The following is a 20,933-nucleotide window of genomic DNA, read 5'->3' on the forward strand; positions in this document are numbered from 1 at the left end:
CATTGTTTATTATAACAAATGAGATGTTAAATTGTTATATTATCATGATATTATGATATATAATATATCTTAGTATGATGTATATACAGTTAAATGTCGTTACAACGATAATCGTTACATATATGTCTCGTTTCGAAATCATTAAGTTAGTAGTCTTATTTTTACATATGTATTTCATTGTTAATACACTTAATAATATATTTACTTATCATTTAACATAATTAACCAAGTGTATCAATATCTTAATATGATTCATATGTACCTAGTAAGACGTTGTTATAACGATAATCGTTATATATATCGTTTTCGAGTTTCTTAAATTAATAGTCTCATTTTTATGTATATAACTCATTGTTAAAATACCTAATGAGATACATACTTATAATAAAAACATGTTAACTATATATATAACCATATATATGTCATCGTATAGTTTTTACAAGTTTTAACGTTCGTGAATCACCGGTCAACTTGGGTGGTCAATTGTCTATATGAAACATATTTCAATTAATCAAGTCTTAACAAGTTTGATTGCTTAACATGTTGGAAACATTTAATCATGTAAATATCAATCTCAATTAATATATATAAACATGGAAAAGTTCGGGTCACTACAGTACCTACCCGTTAAATAAATTTCGTCCCGAAATTTTAAGCTGTTGAAGGTGTTGACGAATCTTCTGGAAATAGATGCGGGTATTTCTTCTTCATCTGATCTTCACGCTCCCAGGTGAACTCGGGTCCTCTACGAGCATTCCATCAAACCTTAACAATTGGTATCTTATTTTGCTTAAGTCTTTTAACCTCACGATCCATTATTTCGACGGGTTCTTCGATGAATTGAAGTTTTTCGTTGATTTAGATTTCATCTAACGGAATAGTGAGATCTTCTTTAGCAAAACATTTCTTTAAATTCGAGACGTGGAAAGTGTTATGTACAGCCGCGAGTTGTTGAGGTAACTCTAGTCGGTAAGCTACTGGTCCGACACGATCAATAATCTTGAATGGTCCAATATACCTTGGATTTAATTTCCCTCGTTTACCAAATCGAACAACGCCTTTCCAAGGTGCAACTTTAAGCATGACCATCTCTCCAATTTCAAATTCTATATCTTTTCTTTTAATGTCAGCGTAGCTCTTTTGTCGACTTTGGGCGGTTTTCAACCGTTGTTGAATTTGGATGATCTTCTCGGTAGTTTCTTGTATAATCTCCGGACCCGTAATCTGTCTATCCCCCACTTCACTCCAACAAATCGGAGACCTGCACTTTCTACCATAAAGTGCTTCAAACGGCGCCATCTCAATGCTTGAATGGTAGCTGTTGTTGTAGGAAAATTCTGCTAACGGTAGATGTCGATCCCAACTGTTTCCGAAATCAATAACACATGCTCGTAGCATGTCTTCAAGCATTTGTATCGTCCTTTCGCTCTGCCCATCAGTTTGTGGATGATAGGCAGTACTCATGTCTAGACGAGTTCCTAATGCTTGCTGTAATGTCTGCCAGAATCTTGAAATAAATCTGCCATCCCTATCAGAGATAATAGAGATTGGTATTCCATGTCTGGAGACGACTTCCTTCAAATACAGTCGTGCTAACTTCTCCATCTTGTCATCTTCTCTTATTGGTAGGAAGTGTGCTGATTTCGTGAGACGATCAACTATTACCCAAATAGTATCAAAACCACTTGCAGTCCTTGGCAATTTAGTGATGAAATCCATGGTAATGTTTTCCCATTTCCATTCCGGGATTTCGGGTTGTTGAAGTAGACCTGATGGTTTCTGATGCTCAGCTTTGACCTTAGAACACGTCAAACATTCTCCTACGTATTTAGCAACATCGGCTTTCATACCCGGCCACCAAAAATGTTTCTTGAGATCCTTGTACATCTTCCCCGTTCCAGGATGTATTGAGTATCTGGTTTTATGAGCTTCTCTAAGTACCATTTCTCTCATATCTCCAAATTTTGGTACCCAAATCCTTTCAGCCCTATACCGGGTTCCGTCTTCCTGAATATTAAGATGCTTCTCCGATCCTTTGGGTATTTCATCCTTTAAATTTCCCTCTTTTAAAACTCCTTGTTGCGCCTCCTTTATTTGAGTAGTAATGTTATTATGAATCATTATATTCATAGATTTTACTCGAATGGGTTCTCTGTCCTTCCTGCTCAAGGCATCGGCTACCACATTTGCCTTCCCCGGGTGGTAACGAATCTCAAAGTCGTAATCATTCAACAATTCAATCCACCTACGCTGCCTCATATTCAGTTGTTTCTGATTAAATATGTGTTGAAGACTTTTGTGGTCGGTATATATAATACTTTTGACCCCATATAAGTAGTGCCTCCAAGTCTTTAATGCAAAAACAACCGCGCCTAATTCCAAATCATGCGTCGTATAATTTTGTTCGTGAATCTTCAATTGTCTAGACGCATAAGCAATCACCTTCGTTCGTTGCATTAATACACAACCGAGACCTTGCTTTGATGCATCACAATAAATCACAAAATCATCATTCCCTTCAGGCAATGACAATATAGGTGCCGTAGTTAGCTTTTTCTTCAATAACTGAAACGCTTTCTCTTGTTCATCATTCCATTCAAATTTCTTCCCTTTATGCGTTAATGCAGTCAAGGGTTTTGCTATTCTGGAAAAATCTTGGATGAACCTTCTGTAGTAACCAGCTAGTCCTAAAAACTGGCGTATGTGTTTCGGAGTTTTCGGGGTTTCCCACTCTTCAACAGTTTCTATCTTTGCTGGATCCACCTTAATACCTTCTTTGTTCACTATGTGACCGAGGAATTGAACTTCTTCCAACCAAAATGCACACTTTGAAAACTTAGCGTACAATTCTTCCTTCCTCAATACTTCTAACACCTTTCTCAAATGTTCACCGTGTTCTTGGTCATTCTTTGAGTAAATAAGTATGTCATCAATGAAAACAATGACAAACTTGTCAAGGTATGGTCCACACACTCGGTTCATAAGGTCCATGAACACAGCTGGTGCATTAGTTAAACCAAACGGCATGACCATAAACTCGTAATGACCGTAACGTGTTCTGAAAGCAGTCTTTGGAATATCATCTTCTTTCACCCGCATTTGATGATACCCGGAACGTAAGTCAATCTTTGAATAAACAGACGAGCCTTGTAGTTGATCAAATAAGTCATCGATTCTCGGTAGTGGGTAGCGATTCTTGATGGTAAGTTTGTTCAACTCTCGGTAGTCGATACACAACCTGAATGTACCATCTTTCTTCTTGACAAACAAAACAGGAGCTCCCCACGGTGATGTGCTTGGTCGAATGAAACCACGCTCTAAAAGTTCTTGTAATTGGCTTTGCAGTTCTTTCATCTCGCTGGGTGCGAGTCTGTAAGGAGCACGAGCTATTGGTGCAGCTCCTGGTACAAGATCTATTTGAAATTCAACGGATCGATGTGGGGGTAATCCCGGTAATTCTTTCGGAAATACATCGGGAAATTCTTTTGCAATGGGAACATCATTGATGCTCTTTTCTTCAGTTTGTACTTTCTCGACGTGTGCTAGAATAGCATAGCAACCTTTTCTTATTAGTTTTTGTGCCTTCAAATTACTAATAAGATGTAGCTTCGTGTTGCCCTTTTCTCCGTACACCATTAAGGGTTTTCCTTTTTCTCGTATAATGCGAATTGCATTTTTGTAACAAACAATCTCTGCTTTCACTTCTTTCAACCAGTCCATACCGATTATCACATCAAAACTCCCTAACTCTACTGGTATCAAGTCAATCTTAAATGTTTCGCTAACCAGTTTAATTTCTCGATTCCGACATATATTATCTGCTGAAATTAATTTACCATTTGCTAATTCGAGTAAAAATTTACTATCCAAAGGCGTCAATGGACAACTTAATTTAGCACAAAAATCTCTACTCATATAGCTTCTATCCGCACCCGAATCAAATAAAACGTAAGCAGATTTATTGTCAATAAGAAACGTACCCGTAACAAGCTCCGGGTCTTCCTGTGCCTCTGCCGCATTAATATTGAAAACTCTTCCGCGGCCTTGTCCATTCGTGTTCTCCTGGTTCGGGTAATTTCTAATAATGTGGCCCGGTTTTCCACATTTATAACAAACTACATTGGCATAACTTGCTCCGACACTACTGGCTCCGCCATTACTCGTTCCGACACCATTTGTTCCTTTCGTTCTGTTAACCCCTGGTCCGTAGACATCACACTTCGCCGCGCTATGACCATTTCTTTTACACTTGTTGCAAAATTTGGTGTAGAACCCCGAGTGATACTTTTCACACCTTTGGCATAGCTGCTTCTGATTGTTGTTGCTGTTGCGGTTATTATTGTTGTTGGGATGATTGTTGTAGTTGCTGTTGTTGTTGTTGTTGTTGTTGTTGTTGTTGTTGTTGTTGTTGTTGTTGTTGGGCCGTTTGTTGTAGTTGCGATTGATGTTGCGATTGTTGGGATAATTGTTGCGATTATTGTTGTAATTGCTGTTGTTGTTGTATTGGTGATTCTTATCACCGTTTTCCTCCCACTTTCTTTTGACTTGCTTCACATTGGCCTCTTCAGCAGTCTGTTCTTTAATTCTTTCTTCAATTTGGTTCACGAGTTTGTGAGCCATTCTACATGCCTGTTGTATGGAGGCGGGCTCGTGTGAACTTATATCTTCTTGGATTCTTTCCGGTAATCCTTTCACAAACGCGTCGATCTTCTCTTCCTCATCTTCGAATGCTCCCAGACACAATAGGCACAATTCTGTGAATCGTCTTTCGTACGTGGTAATATCAAATCCTTGTGTTCGTAACCCTCTAAGTTCTGTCTTGAGCTTATTGACCTCGGTTCTGGGACGGTACTTCTCGTTCATCAAGTGCTTGAATGCTGACCACGGTAGTGCGTACGCATCATCTTGTCCCACTTGCTCTAGATAGGTATTCCACCATGTTAACGCAGAACCTGTGAAGGTATGCGTAGCGTACTTCACTTTGTCCTCTTCAGTACACTTACTTATGGCAAACACCGATTCAACCTTCTCGGTCCACCGTTTTAATCCGATCGGTCCTTCGGTTCCATCAAATTCCAAAGGTTTGCAGGCAGTGAATTCTTTATAGGTGCATCCTACACGATTTCCTGTACTGCTAGATCCAAGGTTATTGTTGGTATGTAGCACAGCCTGTACTGCGGCTATGTTTGAAGCTAGAAAAGTACGGAATTCCTCTTCATTCATATTCACGGTGTGTCGAGTAGTCGGTGCCATTTCCTTCAAAATAGTTAAATGGAACAAGTTAATCATACAGAATATTAAGAGTAGTTAATAGTATTTCATAGCATAATATGAACTCATTTATAAAAGCTTTTTCTTCATATTAGCGTTTTATAAGTTTAAATTCGGGTAGTACCTACCCGTTAAGTTCATACTTAGTAGCTAATATACAATTCAACTACTACAATTCTATATGAAAAACTGATTATAATAATATTTCGCGTTCAAACTTTTATACAATATTTTACAAACTTACAATACCGCTTATTTTACATAAAGCATGAAATATAGCACACAATAACTTTGATACAAGATAGTTGTGAAGACAATTCTAGCTAGTACACAAGTCGTTCAGCAAAGGCAATAAAGACACGTAATTCATACGTCCAGAAACAAGTCATGCATTCTGGTTTTACTAGGACTACTTCCCATCCTTGGTCTTGTGCAACATAACCGTTATGGCCGTTGATAAGACAGCGTGTTGTAACGTCATCAAAGGGACGAGGGTTACGTAATGTCCAACAGTCCCGTAATAATCTAAAAACCTCATTTCTTACCCCAATTACCGACTCCGTCACTTGTGGAAACATTTTGTTTAATAGTTGTTGCCCGATGTTCTTGTTCTCACTTTGGTGAGAAGCGAACATTACTAATCCGTAAGCATAACATGCTTCTTTATGTTGCATGTTAGCCGCTTTTTCTAAATCACGAAGTCCAATATTCGGATATATTGAGTCAAAATAATTTCTTAACCCGTTGCGTAAAATAGCATTTGGGTTCCCCGCAATATATGCGTCAAACTAAACACATCGTAACTTATGGGTTTCCCAATGTGATATCCCCCATATTTCAAACGAAAGTCTCTTATAAACCAAGACATTCTTGGAACGTTCTTCGAATGTCTTACAAACTGATCTCGCCTTAAATAGTTGTGCTTAGGAATTCTGGCCGACTCTAGACAAGATTTCATCAATCATGTCTCCGGGTAGGTCTCTTAAAATATTGGGTTGTCTATCCATTTTGTGTTTTTAAACTGTAAAATAGACAAGAGTTAGATTCATAAAAAAAATACTTATTAATACAAGCAATTTTTACATATATCATAAAGCATAAGAACACTATATTACATATATTACACCACACGAATACAACTACCTTATTCCGACTCGCTCGTTTCTTCTTCTTCGGTTTTGGTTCGTTTTGCCAAGTTTCTAGTGATATATGATGTTCCCCTAATACGAGCCGTCGTTGTCCACATTGGTTTAGAAAAACCTGGTGGTTTAGAGGTTCCCGGGTCATTGTTACAGCTTAAGGACTTCGGGCGTTGACGATACATATAAAGTTCATCGGGGTTGGAATTAGATTTCTCTATTTTTATGCCCTTTCCCTTATTATTTTCTTTTGCCTTTTTAAATTCAGTTGGGGTAATTTCTATAACATCATCGGAATTCTCGTCGGAATCCGATTCATCGGAGAATTGGTAATCCTCCCAATATTTTGCTTCCTTGGCGGAAACACCATTGACCATAATTAACTTTGGTCGGTTGGTTGAGGATTTTCTTTTACTTAACCGTTTTATTATTTCCCCCACCGGTTCTATTTCTTCATCCGGTTCCGATTCTTCTTCCGGTTCCGATTCTTCTTCCGGTTCCGACTCTTCTTCCGGTTCCTCTTCGGGAACTTGTGATTCAGTCCACAAATCATTCCAATTTACATTTGACTCTTCATTATTATTAGGTGAGTCAATGGGACTTGTTCTAGAGGTAGACATCTATCACATAATATCAAACGCGTTAAGAGATTAATATATCACATAATATTCACATGTTAAAAATATATAGTTTCCAACAAAATTTGTTAAGCAATCATTTTTCAAGTAAATACGGTCGAAGTCCAGACTCACTAATGCATCCTAACAAACTCGATAAGACACACTAATGAAAAATTCTGGTTCTCTAAGACCAACGCTCGGATACCAACTGAAATGTCCCGTTCTTATTGATTAAAAACGTTCCATATTAATTGATTTCGTTGCGAGGTTTTGACCTCTATATGAGACGTATTTCAAAGACTGCATTCATTTTTAAAACAAACCATAACCTTTATTTCATAAATAAAGGTTTAAAAAGCTTTACGTAGATTATCAAATAATGATAATCTAAAATATCCTGTTTACACACGACCATTACATAATGGTTTACAATACAAATATGTTACATCGAAATCAGTTTCTTGAATGCAGTTTTTACACAATATCATACAAACATGGACTCCAAATCTTGTCCTTATTTTAGTATGCAACAGCGGAAGCTCTTAATATTCACCTGAGAATAAACATGCTTTAAACGTCAACAAAAATGTTGGTGAGTTATAGGTTTAACCTATATATATCAAATCGTAACAATAGACCACAAGATTTCATATTTCAATACACATCCCATACATAGAGATAAAAATCATTCATATGGTGAACACCTGGTAACCGACAATAACAAGATGCATATATAAGAATATCCCCATCATTCCGGGACACCCTTCGGATATGATATAAATTTCGAAGTACTAAAGCATCCGGTACTTTGGATGGGGTTTGTTAGGCCCAATAGATCTATCTTTAGGATTCGCGTCAATTAGGGTGTCTGTTCCCTAATTCTTAGATTACCAGACTTAATAAAAAGGGGCATATTCGATTTCGATAATTCAACCATAGAATGTAGTTTCACGTACTTGTGTCTATTTTGTAAATCATTTATAAAACCTGCATGTATTCTCATCCCAAAAATATTAGATTTTAAAAGTGGGACTATAACTCACTTTCACAGATTTTTACTTCGTCGGGAAGTAAGACTTGGCCACTGTTGATTCACGAACCTATAACAATATATACATATATATTAAAGTATGTTCAAAATATATTTACAACACTTTTAATATATTTTGATGTTTTAAGTTTATTAAGTCAGCTGTCCTCGTTAGTAACCTATAACTAGTTGTCCACAGTTAGATGTACAGAAATAAATCGATAAATATTATCTTGAATCAATCCACGACCCAGTGTATACGTATCTCAGTATTGATCACAACTCAAACTATATATATTTTGGAATCAACCTCAACCCTGTATAGCTAACTCCAACATTCACATATAGAGTGTCTATGGTTGTTCCGAAATATATATAGATGTGTCGACATGATAGGTCGAAACATTGTATACGTGTCTATGGTATCTCAAGATTACATAATATACAATACAAGTTGATTAAGTTATGGTTGGAATAGATTTGTTACCAATTTTCACGTAGCTAAAATGAGAAAAATTATCCAATCTTGTTTTACCCATAACTTCTTCATTTTAAATCCGTTTTGAGTGAATCAAATTGCTATGGTTTCATATTGAACTATATTTTATGAATATAAACAGAAAAAGTATAGGTTTATAGTCGGAAAAATAAGTTACAAGTCGTTTTTGTAAAGGTAGTCATTTCAGTCGAAAGAACGACGTCTAGATGACCATTTTAGAAAACATACTTCCACTTTGAGTTTAACCATAATTTTTGGATATAGTTTCATGTTCATAATAAAAATCATTTTCTCAGAATAACAACTTTTAAATCAAAGTTTATCATAGTTTTTAATTAACTAACCCAAAACAGCCCGCGGTGTTACTACGACGGCGTAAATCCGGTTTTACGGTGTTTTTCGTGTTTCCAGGTTTTAAATCATTAAGTTAGCATATCATATAGATATAGAACATGTGTTTAGTTGATTTTAAAATTCAAGTTAGAAGGATTAAATTTTGTTTGCGAACAAGTTTAGAATTAACTAAACTATGTTCTAGTGATTACAAGTTTAAACCTTCGAATAAGATAGCTTTATATGTATGAATCGAATGATGTTATAAACATCATTACTACCTTAAGTTCCTTGAATAAACCTACTGGAAAAGAGAAAAATGGATCTAGCTTCAATGGATCCTTGGATGGCTCGAAGTTCTTGAAGCAGAATCATGACACGAAAACAAGTTCAAGTAAGATCATCACTTGAAATAAGATTGTTATAGTTATAGAAATTGAACCAAAGTTTGAATATGATTATTACCTTGTATTAGAATGATAACCTACTATAAGAAACAAAGATTTCTTGAGGTTGGATGATCACCTTACAAGATTGGAAGTGAGCTAGCAAACTTGATAGTATTCTTGATTTTATGTAACTAGAACTTGTAAAATATATGAAGAACACTTAGAACTTGAAGATAGAACTTGAGAGAGATCAATTAGATGAAGAAAATTGAAGAATGAAAGTGTTTGTAGGTGTTTTTGGTCGTTGGTGTATGGATTAGATATAAAGGATATGTAATTTTGTTTTCATGTAAATAAGTCATGAATGATTACTCATATTTTTGTAATTTTATGAGATATTTCATGCGAGTTGCCAAATGATGGTTCCCACATGTGTTAGGTGACTCACATGGGCTGCTAAGAGCTGATCATTGGAGTGTATATACCAATAGTACATACATCTAAAAGCTGTGTATTGTACGAGTACGAATACGGGTGCATACGAGTAGAATTGTTGATGAAACTGAACGAGGATGTAATTGTAAGCATTTTTGTTAAGTAGAAGTATTTTGATAAGTGTATTGAAGTCTTTCAAAAGTGTATAAATACATATTAAAACACTACATGTATATACATTTTAACTGAGTCGTTAAGTCATCGTTAGTCGTTACATGTAAGTGTTGTTTTGAAACCTTTAGGTTAACGATCTTGTTGAATGTTGTTAACCCATTGTTTATTATAACAAATGAGATGTTAAATTGTTATATTATCATGATATTATGATATATAATATATCTTAGTATGATGTATATACAGTTAAATGTCGTTACAACGATAATCGTTACATATATGTCTCGTTTCGAAATCATTAAGTTAGTAGTCTTATTTTTACATATGTATTTCATTGTTAATACACTTAATAATATATTTACTTATCATTTAACATAATTAACCAAGTGTATCAATATCTTAATATGATTCATATGTACCTAGTAAGACGTTGTTATAACGATAATCGTTATATATATCGTTTTCGAGTTTCTTAAATTAATAGTCTCATTTTTATGTATATAACTCATTGTTAAAATACCTAATGAGATACATACTTATAATAAAAACATGTTAACTATATATATAACCATATATATGTCATCGTATAGTTTTTACAAGTTTTAACGTTCGTGAATCACCGGTCAACTTGGGTGGTCAATTGTCTATATGAAACATATTTCAATTAATCAAGTCTTAACAAGTTTGATTGCTTAACATGTTGGAAACATTTAATCATGTAAATATCAATCTCAATTAATATATATAAACATGGAAAAGTTCGGGTCACTACAGTTTCTTGGACAATATTCGTTGATTAGCATTGTTTTGAATTCTTCCCAAGGAGTATCATAAGCTACATCTCCTCCTACGGCCTTCACATAGTTTTTCCACCACGTGAGTGCACTATCTTGTAGGGTGCACGATGCATACTTGGTCATGTCCTTCTCAATACAACCACTGATTTTAAACACAGACTCAATCTTTTCAATCCACCGGGTTAAACCAACCGGTCCTTCTGTTCCACTGAATGATGAGGGCTTGCAACCTTGAAAAATTTTGTAAGTGCACCCCACACGAGGATTTGGGTTAACTGCAGCACCTCTTGCAGCCTCGACCCATAACATTCTGTCGTTCACTCGCTGATTGATGAGTTCCTGGATTTCTTGTTCCGTCATTCTGTTCAATCGCGCCATTATCTTCAACAAGAATGAAAAAATAATTATTCACATGGAATATTATAGATGTAGTATGTATTTATAGTACATCGTAGCTTATTAATAATATGAACCAGTTATTATTATAAAAGCCTTTTCTTCTTATTAGCGTTTTATAATTATATCTAGGGTAGTACCTACCAGTTAAAGTTCATAGTTAATAGCTTAGTACGAAAATCAATTACTACCACCCAAATAATACTTAACCATGGAAAATTATTGCATTTCAAACTTCACTATTTTACATATGCTTATCTTACATCAAACATTAAGCAAACCACACTAGTAATATTATACAAAACATTATATGATCCCATGGTTTAAAACAACAGCGCATCATTTAACCCCAAAGCGTTTGTGTTCAAAGAAATCGCTTAAAGGTTATCCTGGTTGTCTCCCTGCGTTTTGGCTGAGGAACCGAAGAACTGGATGTCGGGATAGAGCTAATAGGAATAGCGGGAATAGGTGTGGAAGTATCTGGTGGAGTTGGTGCCACAACATCCTCTCTAGACTCGGGATTTAGATTTTCCATTTCAGTAGCCTTTCGTTTCTTTCCTCGTTCGAACTTGTCTTTCGTAATTTCCTGTATTTCTTCCTCCTCAGGATCACTTTCCGATTCCTCTTCAATTGATTCATCCGGAACTTGTGAGTCTTCCCCAAAGGTATCGTTTTCATCATCAGATAGATTAATGACTGGAACACCATCTGAAGAGTCTGGTTCGGAGTCGCTGAATGTGATAATAAGTTCTAAGCCAGACATCTATCACATAAAAACTAGCACGTTAATACCACATAATATTTACATATAAATTTTTAACCAACAAGGATAAGCAATAGTTTTCAAAATCAAACACGGTCAAAGTCCAGACTCACTAATGCATCCTAACAAACTCGATAAGACACACTAATGCAAATTCTCTGGTTCTCTAAGACCAACGCTCTGATACCACATGTCATAACCCGACCTTAACCATAAGGACGAATACAATAACATATGATTTCATCGCGAGGTATTGACCTCTATATGCGACATTTTTCAAAAACTGCATTCGTTTTTACAATACAAACCATATCTTTTATTACAAATACAAGGTTTAAACAACTTAATAATGATTATCGTTTAGCGATAATCTTAGACTTACAAACTTTACATGTGATAATAACAATACGACCTCCAACATATTTTACATTACAAATCCTCCGATATGCAGTTTTATTTTTGACACAAATATGCATACTCAAGATCTTGCTTAAATTCAACATGTTGCAGCGGAAGCTTTTAGTTATCACCTGAGAATAAACATGTTAAAACGTCAACATAAAGTTGGTGAGATATAGGTTTAAAGCCGGCAGCGTTATGAATATAGACCACAAGATTTCATATATAAACGTTTTAATAAAAATATTCTAAGTTGTTGAGCACTTGATAACCATACTTAACATTTAATCAACGTCGCATATTCCCTTTACTATGAAATCTTACTACACCGTACCAAGTGTAGTCACCGAAACGAAGTACTGTGCAACCGTTGAATACTGGTCGTCCAGTCCGGTTGGGGTTGTCAGGCCCGATAGATCTATCAACAGGATTCACGTTTACAATACCTCATGTAAATAGTAGTTACCAAGTTACAGGGAAGTATGCCAGTGGTACAACTCAACGTAGAATATATATTTTTAATCACTTGTGTCCATAACGTAAATCATAAAATGCATGTATTCTCATCCCGAAATATTTAAAGTTTAAAAGTGGGACTATATACTCACTTTTGTCTTGAAGGTATTTAACTCGAATTGTTCTCCGATAGATATCACGAACCTAACCATATATATAATATATCAATATATTTTCTTTTCAAGTAATCGTTACATATATATATATATATATATATATATATATATATATATATATATATATATATATATATATATATATATATATATATATATATATATATATATATATATATATATATATATATATATATATATATATATATATATACTTTTAATACTTTTAATATTTTCTTAGTCCGTAGTTAGCAGTCCGATGTTAGTGGTCCACAATTAGTTGCTTAAATAAAATAAATAAAGACCCCATCGTATTCGTGTTGATCAGAATTAATCTTGACCCATGGTACCATGTTGTCAAATGACGTGTTGCGTACATAAAGTACCGTGTTGTCAAATGACGTGTTGCGTACAATCATGAGGTCTTATGATTAATCTTAATCGTGTTGTTTACGGGTGGTCCTGAAATACATAAAATAAAATCATAAGTAAATATATATTAAATATTATGTTAATTAGCCAAGATATGATTAATCCGATTTTGTCATAATATGATATATTACAGGTCTTGAAGTGTTTTTTTAAAAATCAAATTAGAAGGATCTATTTAGTTTGCGAACAAGTTTGAAATCACTCAAACTATGTTCTTGTTGTTAAAATTTTATAACACAAAATAAGATAGCTATATAAATATGAATCGAATAAGGTTATGAATAAGGTTACTACCTCAAGTTACTTGGACAAAGCTACTGGAAAAGGTAAGAAAAATCTTGGAATCAAAAGAGTGGTGGAGTGGGATTGAAAGATTGGAAGTAATCTCCTTGAAATCGGATGACTATATTGATACGTTCTTGAGTAGATAAATGAAGAGAGATTAGGGAGTGAATTAACTTGAAAGAAAATTGGAAATGAAATTGTATGTGTGTGTGTGCAAAATAGCATGATTATGGGATGGATATATAGGAGATTTAGTTTGTTTTCTTGCACAAAAGTCACACATGAGGTTAAATGGCTGGTTCCCACATGTAACATCATGTCTAGTGGCTGATCATTGAAGTTTATTGTTGGTATATACCAATAGTAAATACGTATAGAAGCTGGGTATGATACGGTTACATATACCCTAGATATACTTGTAGAAATTTTGAGGAATCGGAACGAGAATTCAAATATGGACGGGTTTATAACTGTAAAAGAGGCTCAAAACTGGGCTTTTATTTTTGGGTCAAACCGGGCCAAAATAAAATTTTAAGACATTTTTAATAAAGCAATGTCACCCCTTGGACCCCAGCCAGGGGCTCTGCCCCTTGGACCCCGCCAGGGGTTGCCACCCCTTGGACCCCGCTTATCGGGGGCGCTGCCCCCGAACCCCCGTCATAATCAAGATAAGTTCAAACAAGTGTGCACTCCACACTTCCCCAAACTTGTTCGATATTTATCAAGATTATTTTGGTTACAAATTAATCCCATTACACTTAAATCATATTGGTGACATAGATCACCAACACATTATAGATTGTAAGTATATATGTCAAAGAACGTTACATATAGTTATCGTTTTGAAAACTTAAGTTTGTGGTCTCAAAGTATACTTATAACTCATTGTTGTTAGTTCACAATGAAACGTTAAACCATCCTTAAATCATGTTAAATATGTATAGATATGTACATATACATAATCGTATAATTATCGTGTGTTATATAGTTCGTGATATCATCGGTCAAATTGGACGGTCAAACGTTGTGTGAAACTCTTTTCAAAAACATAAGTCTCAACAGTTTGGATTGCGTATCATGTTGGTAAGGTTTATTTTATGTAAATATTAATCTCATAAGTATAAAACGATCGGAAAAATCCGGGTCTATACATAAAGGTTCCGGGTTCACTTGGGAGCCCGAAGAGTTCGTGTTAGTTTATCTTCCCTCGTGTCATGCGGCTTGGATTGCGAGGACGCAATCTGAATAAGTGGGGGAGAGTTGTAAGACCCGAGTATTTGTAGTGTATATAAGTGTAATGTTCGATACTTGAAACGGGGTTTTGGTTATATATTTAAAAGCAAGAAAGAAGCTGAACTGGAGGTGTCGCGCGCCGCGCGGCCTGGTGGCGCGCCGCGCCATCTGTCTGCGACAGATTCTCCTCTTCTTTTAAAATAGATATTTTGAGGGCATTTTGGTCAAAACACATTGGAGCCCGAATTTAATGCCTTGGATCAGTTTTGGAGCTTCATTCACTCCATTCCCAACAACCTTATCTTCTTCAATTAAACTCTAGAGAGAGAGAGAGTGCAATCCTTGAGAGAGAAAGCTCCATTAAAGGGTGAAAGAGGTTAAATCGGGTCTAGGTGCAAGTTATAAAGTCGTTCATCTAGTCGATAGCTACGTGGTGATTGTGTTGGTAAGTTATAAAACCCGATTTCTTACTTTAATTGGTTTAAGGGTTAGGGTTTGGGCTAGTGATGAACCAAAGACCCATTTTTTAGTATTTTGGGGATTTTGGGTGAATATGGGTTATGAAGGCTCATTGATGACTAACCTAGGGTTTGAATGTGTTAATTGGACTTTTGAGTCTTAAATTTAGTTAGTTAGTTGCTAGAACACTTTAATAATATGTAAATGGGTGTTATTGGGTATGGATGACCCAAATGGGTGTGTTGACCTTGAAATGGGTCAAATGAGTCTTTAATGACCTAAGTGGCCTAGCAAGTATGAAAACGAGTTAGCCTTGCGACCTAAATGTGTTTTAAACCCATCTTGACGAATGATTAGGGTTTTGGTGTGTGTTGACCCAATTTAGGGTTAAGGGTGCAAATGGGTTGAAATTGCACCTTGGGTCAAAATGGCTTAGAATGGTGAAAAGGGTTTGGTTGACCGACTTGAGTTTGCGTTTGATGATATGTATTATATGATAGGTACGTTACTTTGAGGTCTTGCAAGCTCGGGTATCTTTTCACAAGACTTTGAGGTGAGTGGAATAATTATATGCGTATGTATATAATGTGTCTATTTGTTGTAGCGTGAAATGTGTAGTGTCGAGGTGCTAAGACACCATGTTTCACGTGAAGAGTGTAGCATCGAGGTGTTAAGATGCCACTCGGGTGTAGCATCGAGGTGTTAAGATGCCACCTAGGAGTGTAGTGTCGAGGTGTTAAGACGCCACTCCGTAAATTAATGAGTGATGCATCGAGGTGTTAAGATGCCACTCGGGGTGATGTGCCGAGGTGTTAAGGTGCCACCCTAGGGGTTAGTGGTGCGAGGTGTTAAGTGCCCTAACGGATGTTGTGAACACCGATGGCGTTTTTGCGAGCGTCGTTCCCTTGTACTATTGGTTAACCATGGTTATTTGTGTTGTAAGCATATTATATTATTCGAGTTATATTCATATGCGATTGTTATGCTAGCTTGTGGTATTGGAGATTTATAGCTTGTTATCTTGACGATAAGCTAAATGTGTATGCTAGCGTGTTTGCGGGTTGGTGTGTAAGTGTATGCAAGTAGGTATAATTATATATGTATTCGTATAATTATTGCATTCACTAAGCTTTGCTTACCCTCTCGTTGTTTACCATTTTATAGGTTCGGTTTTGGACAAGGGTAAGGGCATTGTTTTGGACTAGAGATCCCGCTTGATGCTAGGGGACGCTTTTGGTTTTAGTAGCTCTTGGAGTTTGACCGATAGTTGGGTAGTTTAATCCCAAACACCATGCTCATTGCGTAGTTTGGAACTTAAACTTTTTGGTGGTCGAAACTCTTAACTTGTACTAAACTTGTAATTTGGGTCGTGTGGGCCCCGCTTGTAAAATATTGATTTTATGTTTGAAACAGGTTAGTTTTACATATTTGGATGTATGGTAAAAAGCGTTTCGTCTAAAAGTGTCGGGAACTAGTCAATCTTTTTCGCATTTAAAAACTTTCCGGACAGTCCACTTTGGCGCGCTGCGCCCCTACCTGGCGCGCCGCGCCCCTACCTGGCGGGCCGCGCGGGTATGCTGCACAGAAATTTTTTTTTATTTTGTATTTTCGCGTGGTTTGGTCGAGGGTTGGTTTGGGTTGTTACAAGTGGTATCAGAGCATGGTCTAAGAGATTTAGGTGACTTGAGATAGGCGCCTAGACTTAGACTTTTTGATAGGCGCCTAGACTTGAGATAGGCGCCTAGATTTAGGTGACTTGGTTTGGGTTATATTCAACTACTATTTTCAGAACACACGTTCACAATATTGGCATGAGGCAAGTTCAAAAGATGTGACGACTCAACGATGTCTACTTGAGGGGGAGTCAACTCTATACTGCACTCTTTTTCCCTTGACTAAAGTTTTTATCCCACTGGGTTTTTCTTTAGCAAGGTTTTTAACGAGGCGGTACTAGTTTATTTCTAATGAAGCAAAATTGCTATTCAAGGGGGAGTGTTATAATATATAGAATATAAATATAATAGAGTGGATAGTCAATTTTGATACACAAAATTAATGTTATTGTATTACCTAAAGTACTTGAATTCTTGCTATAAATAGATCTTCAAGCAAGCATAATACTTGCTCATTCTTACAAGAAAATTTCTCTCTTTACTCATATACTTTCGTTCTTAAGATTTTCAAAGTCTATATTCAAGAACTAATCCAATAAAGGTAGTTATAAGCCTACTGAATTATAACAAATCTTTCATTTGATATTAATATTATACGTCGGGCTAAAATTCATTTTTTTTTTGCGGATAAGGTATAAAATAGTAGTTACCAAACTTTCAAAAAGTATTATTATTCCATTTGTCTAAATATGAACCAAACTTAGTTGCCACATAGTTATGTGTGATTAATGTGAGATCATCAATAAAAACGCGGAAAAGTAACAAAACTAACACGTGTCTAATCACTTGTCGCCCCATGTCACACTGCCCACCCACGGATCATATCATTCCCAATTAACGTTTGAGCATGCATATATAAATATATATCTCCTCGATGATCTTTTTATATATATTGTGATTGTGATCATAATTAATACATAATCGTACCTGGTTGATAATAATAATCTCATAAATTGAAATAATCTTCAAAAATGGCTGGATTGGTGGATAAGGCGAAAGAATTTGTGGCGGAGAAGGTGGCAAACATGAAGAAACCAGAAGCCACCGTTAAAAATGTTGATCTGAAAAACGTCAGCTGCGATTGTATCACCTACAAAGCTGACGTCAGCGTTTCTAATCCCTATTCCACTCCTATTCCTATCTGTGAGATCTCTTATACCTTCAAAAGCGCTGGCAGGTACGTACTTTTATTCATTGTCATTTTTTATTTCATTCATATTCATAGATTCAATATAAAATACGTATAAAGTTGTGATTATATCGATGATCTATAGTCTATAGATGTGAATCCATCAAATTTAATTAAAAAAAAAAATGATATGTTACTTCATGAAGCATCGCTTCATATTTTTTTTAAAATATATAAAAATCATTATATAATCATCTTCAAAGGAATAATTTTTGCGGTAAAATGTGTATTCGTAATAGGAGTTTGCTATTTTAACAACAATAGATAGATTTGTAACCGAGAATTGTTACTAGTATTATATTTTGATGATGATCTATATAATACTTTGATGGCGTAAGCAGGAAATCCCATTCATGACAAAATCCGAAAAATTCAATGAAGACGGCGCCCCACCCTACTCCTCACATATTAAATAAATGATATGTTGCTTCCTGAAACATCATTATATACACCTATCATGAAAATCTCAATGTATAAAAGACGATGATCATCTCATAAAATGGCGTATACTTGTTTTTTACCAATCCTATGTGTGGGACAACTTCACATTCCTTTCAAATCTTTTCAAAATTGTACCAAACTAACCTTTATTCGGTTTTGAATATGCTTTAGTTCGCTGTAAATAGTTCGCTGTAAAGTCCTCATCAAAGGTTACAAAATCCACTAAATATTAATTAGTATATTACTTTGATCTTATAGAGTATTAATTAGTTTTCCAAATTTAATGATAACACGTTTGTTTTAACCAATTTTTCCAACAAATTTATCAAAAACTATAGTGAATTTGTCATTAGCAAATTAATTGAGCAATTGACGCAAATATATATGTTTTTAGGGTGATTGCTGAAGGCACAATCCCGGACCCTGGATCATTAAAGGCAAATGACGATACAATGCTAGATGTGGGTGTTAAGGTGCCGCATAACGTGTTAGTTAGTTTAGTGAAGGACATTGGTGCAGATTGGGACATAGATTACGAACTCAATATTATTCTCACCGTTGATCTCCCGGTTGTTGGCAACATTAACATTCCTGTCAATAGTTGTGGTGAGATTAAACTCCCTACGCTCTCATCTTTATTTGGCGGAGGAGGATCTACTACTACGGTTTAACTGGCTTTGGTAGATCATGTCATCACCCAAATAATAATAATACTTGTGTACGCTTTATAAGTTTGTGTTAACACTTAAAGTTTTAGTGTGTATACGTACTTGAATTTGGAAGGATGCTATGTAATAATTTATAATAATGATCCTTGTATATTGAAACTACTTGGTTTTGTGTCTAAAGACGATTTTTTGTTAAATATGTTGTGTATATATCAGCGTTGTAAAAGTCGGCCGACTTGACCGACGCGTCGGCCGATGCGTCCTTTTTTTGGGTTCTCCGTCCCCTTTTTTCCCCTGAAAACGACTCAAAAGACGGTCAAAGCTAAAAGTTCGGTCAAAGTCTGTCAAAGACGGTCAAAGTTGGTCAAAAACGGTCAAAATCAGTCAAATTTTCGTCAAGATGTGATATGTTTTAAAATTAGGGTTCGTTTTCATTTTTTGGGCCGCTCTTTTCTCCGTGTCCTTACTGATTATGTACTTGGTGACATTAATTGAGTTTGAAGTTTGATTGTATTTGAATTCAAGTTCTTATTTAGGAAATTTATGGTGCAAAATCAACTATTTTATACATATATAAATAAAAATTTAAGAAATTATTAATAAAGTCAACGACCGATGCGTCACTGACGCGTCCTCGACTCGGCCGACGCGACTTTTTTAGGTATCGACCGATGCGTCCCCGACTCACGATTTTTACAACCTTGGTATATATACTATTTTACTGATACTTATGACTCCCCCTCGCTGGACCACTTTGCTGAAAGCCCATAGAGTAAGAACTTTTAGAAAATTAGAGTTGTGTTGATGATATGTATATACTATCTAATTGTTGAGAACCTAAAATGTGAAATTAGAATGAATAATAACAGTACTTTTTGGGGCTTGAATCAAGAGTGTGTCTACAAATTGGGAAATTCGCCCAAATACACTTTTTTAAAAACTTTTCTTCCAAAATACACTTTCGGGAAAAAAAATTGTCTATTTACACCATTAAGTCGACCACCCATTGGGTCGACTACCCCTATAACCGGTCGACCATTATAGTTTTCAAGGTAGTCGACCAACATGCTTCATTGATGTTGGTCGACTACTTCAATGATGTGGTCGACTGCAAGGTCGACCGACTTGTTAGCCATAAGTGGGTCGACTAACCCTATTCGACCATCCTTGCGTTGTAGGCGACCGATTAGTGGGTCGACTAAGCATAACTCATACTACTATTGGATAAGATATATCAGATAAGATTTTTCATGAGTCCCAATGTAGTCTGCCATCCAATTTAGTGAAATAAACTTTAATTTGAACAACAAATATTATATATTATCTCATACTACATTTATTGATTACACAACAAATAACACAAGTTACAGACACAACACATACACGACAGTTAAACGGCTTGAAAACATACGAACACACATACCTATCATCCATGGCAATTAAACACATTTAAAACACAAAGAAGAAGCTAATCATCACTCAAATTGTAAGTGGAGCCAAATTGTGTTGAGCATGAGTCTTCACGTTTTCCTTTACCCTTGCCCTTTACCAACCCCTTCGGCTTTGCCTTTGTTTTTGAGTTACACTTGGACTTTTGTTTACTTTCAGAAAGATCATAATGTGCGGTGCAAGTTGATCTAGTATGTCCATATTCCAAGCAACGACTGCATTTTCTT

At 35.6% G+C, this 20,933-nt stretch overlaps 1 protein-coding gene across 1 annotated transcript; it reads left to right on the forward strand.

Moving 5' to 3' along the window:
- Positions 1-17,895: 17,895 nt before the first annotated feature.
- LOC139862441 (late embryogenesis abundant protein Lea14-A-like) lies at positions 17,896-19,419 on the forward strand. Its single transcript, XM_071851046.1, has 2 exons — positions 17,896-18,136; positions 18,984-19,419. Exons 1-2 carry the CDS (start codon positions 17,931-17,933, stop codon positions 19,258-19,260), a joined length of 483 nt encoding a protein of 160 aa, XP_071707147.1. The 5' UTR covers positions 17,896-17,930; the 3' UTR covers positions 19,261-19,419.
- The last annotated feature ends 1,514 nt before the right edge of the window (positions 19,420-20,933 follow it).

The sequence above is a fragment of the Rutidosis leptorrhynchoides genome, chromosome 8 (assembly GCF_046630445.1).
Source record: "Rutidosis leptorrhynchoides isolate AG116_Rl617_1_P2 chromosome 8, CSIRO_AGI_Rlap_v1, whole genome shotgun sequence".
NCBI lineage: Eukaryota > Viridiplantae > Streptophyta > Magnoliopsida > Asterales > Asteraceae > Rutidosis > Rutidosis leptorrhynchoides.

Coding starts and splice junctions, on each gene's coding strand:
- LOC139862441 (XM_071851046.1), top strand. CDS start 17,931: ATGGCTGGATTGGTGGATAAGGCGAAAGAATTTGTGGCGGAGAAGGTG. Junction 18,137..18,983: donor ACCTTCAAAAGCGCTGGCAG/GTACGTACTTTT, acceptor ATATGTTTTTAG/GGTGATTGCTGAAGGCACAA.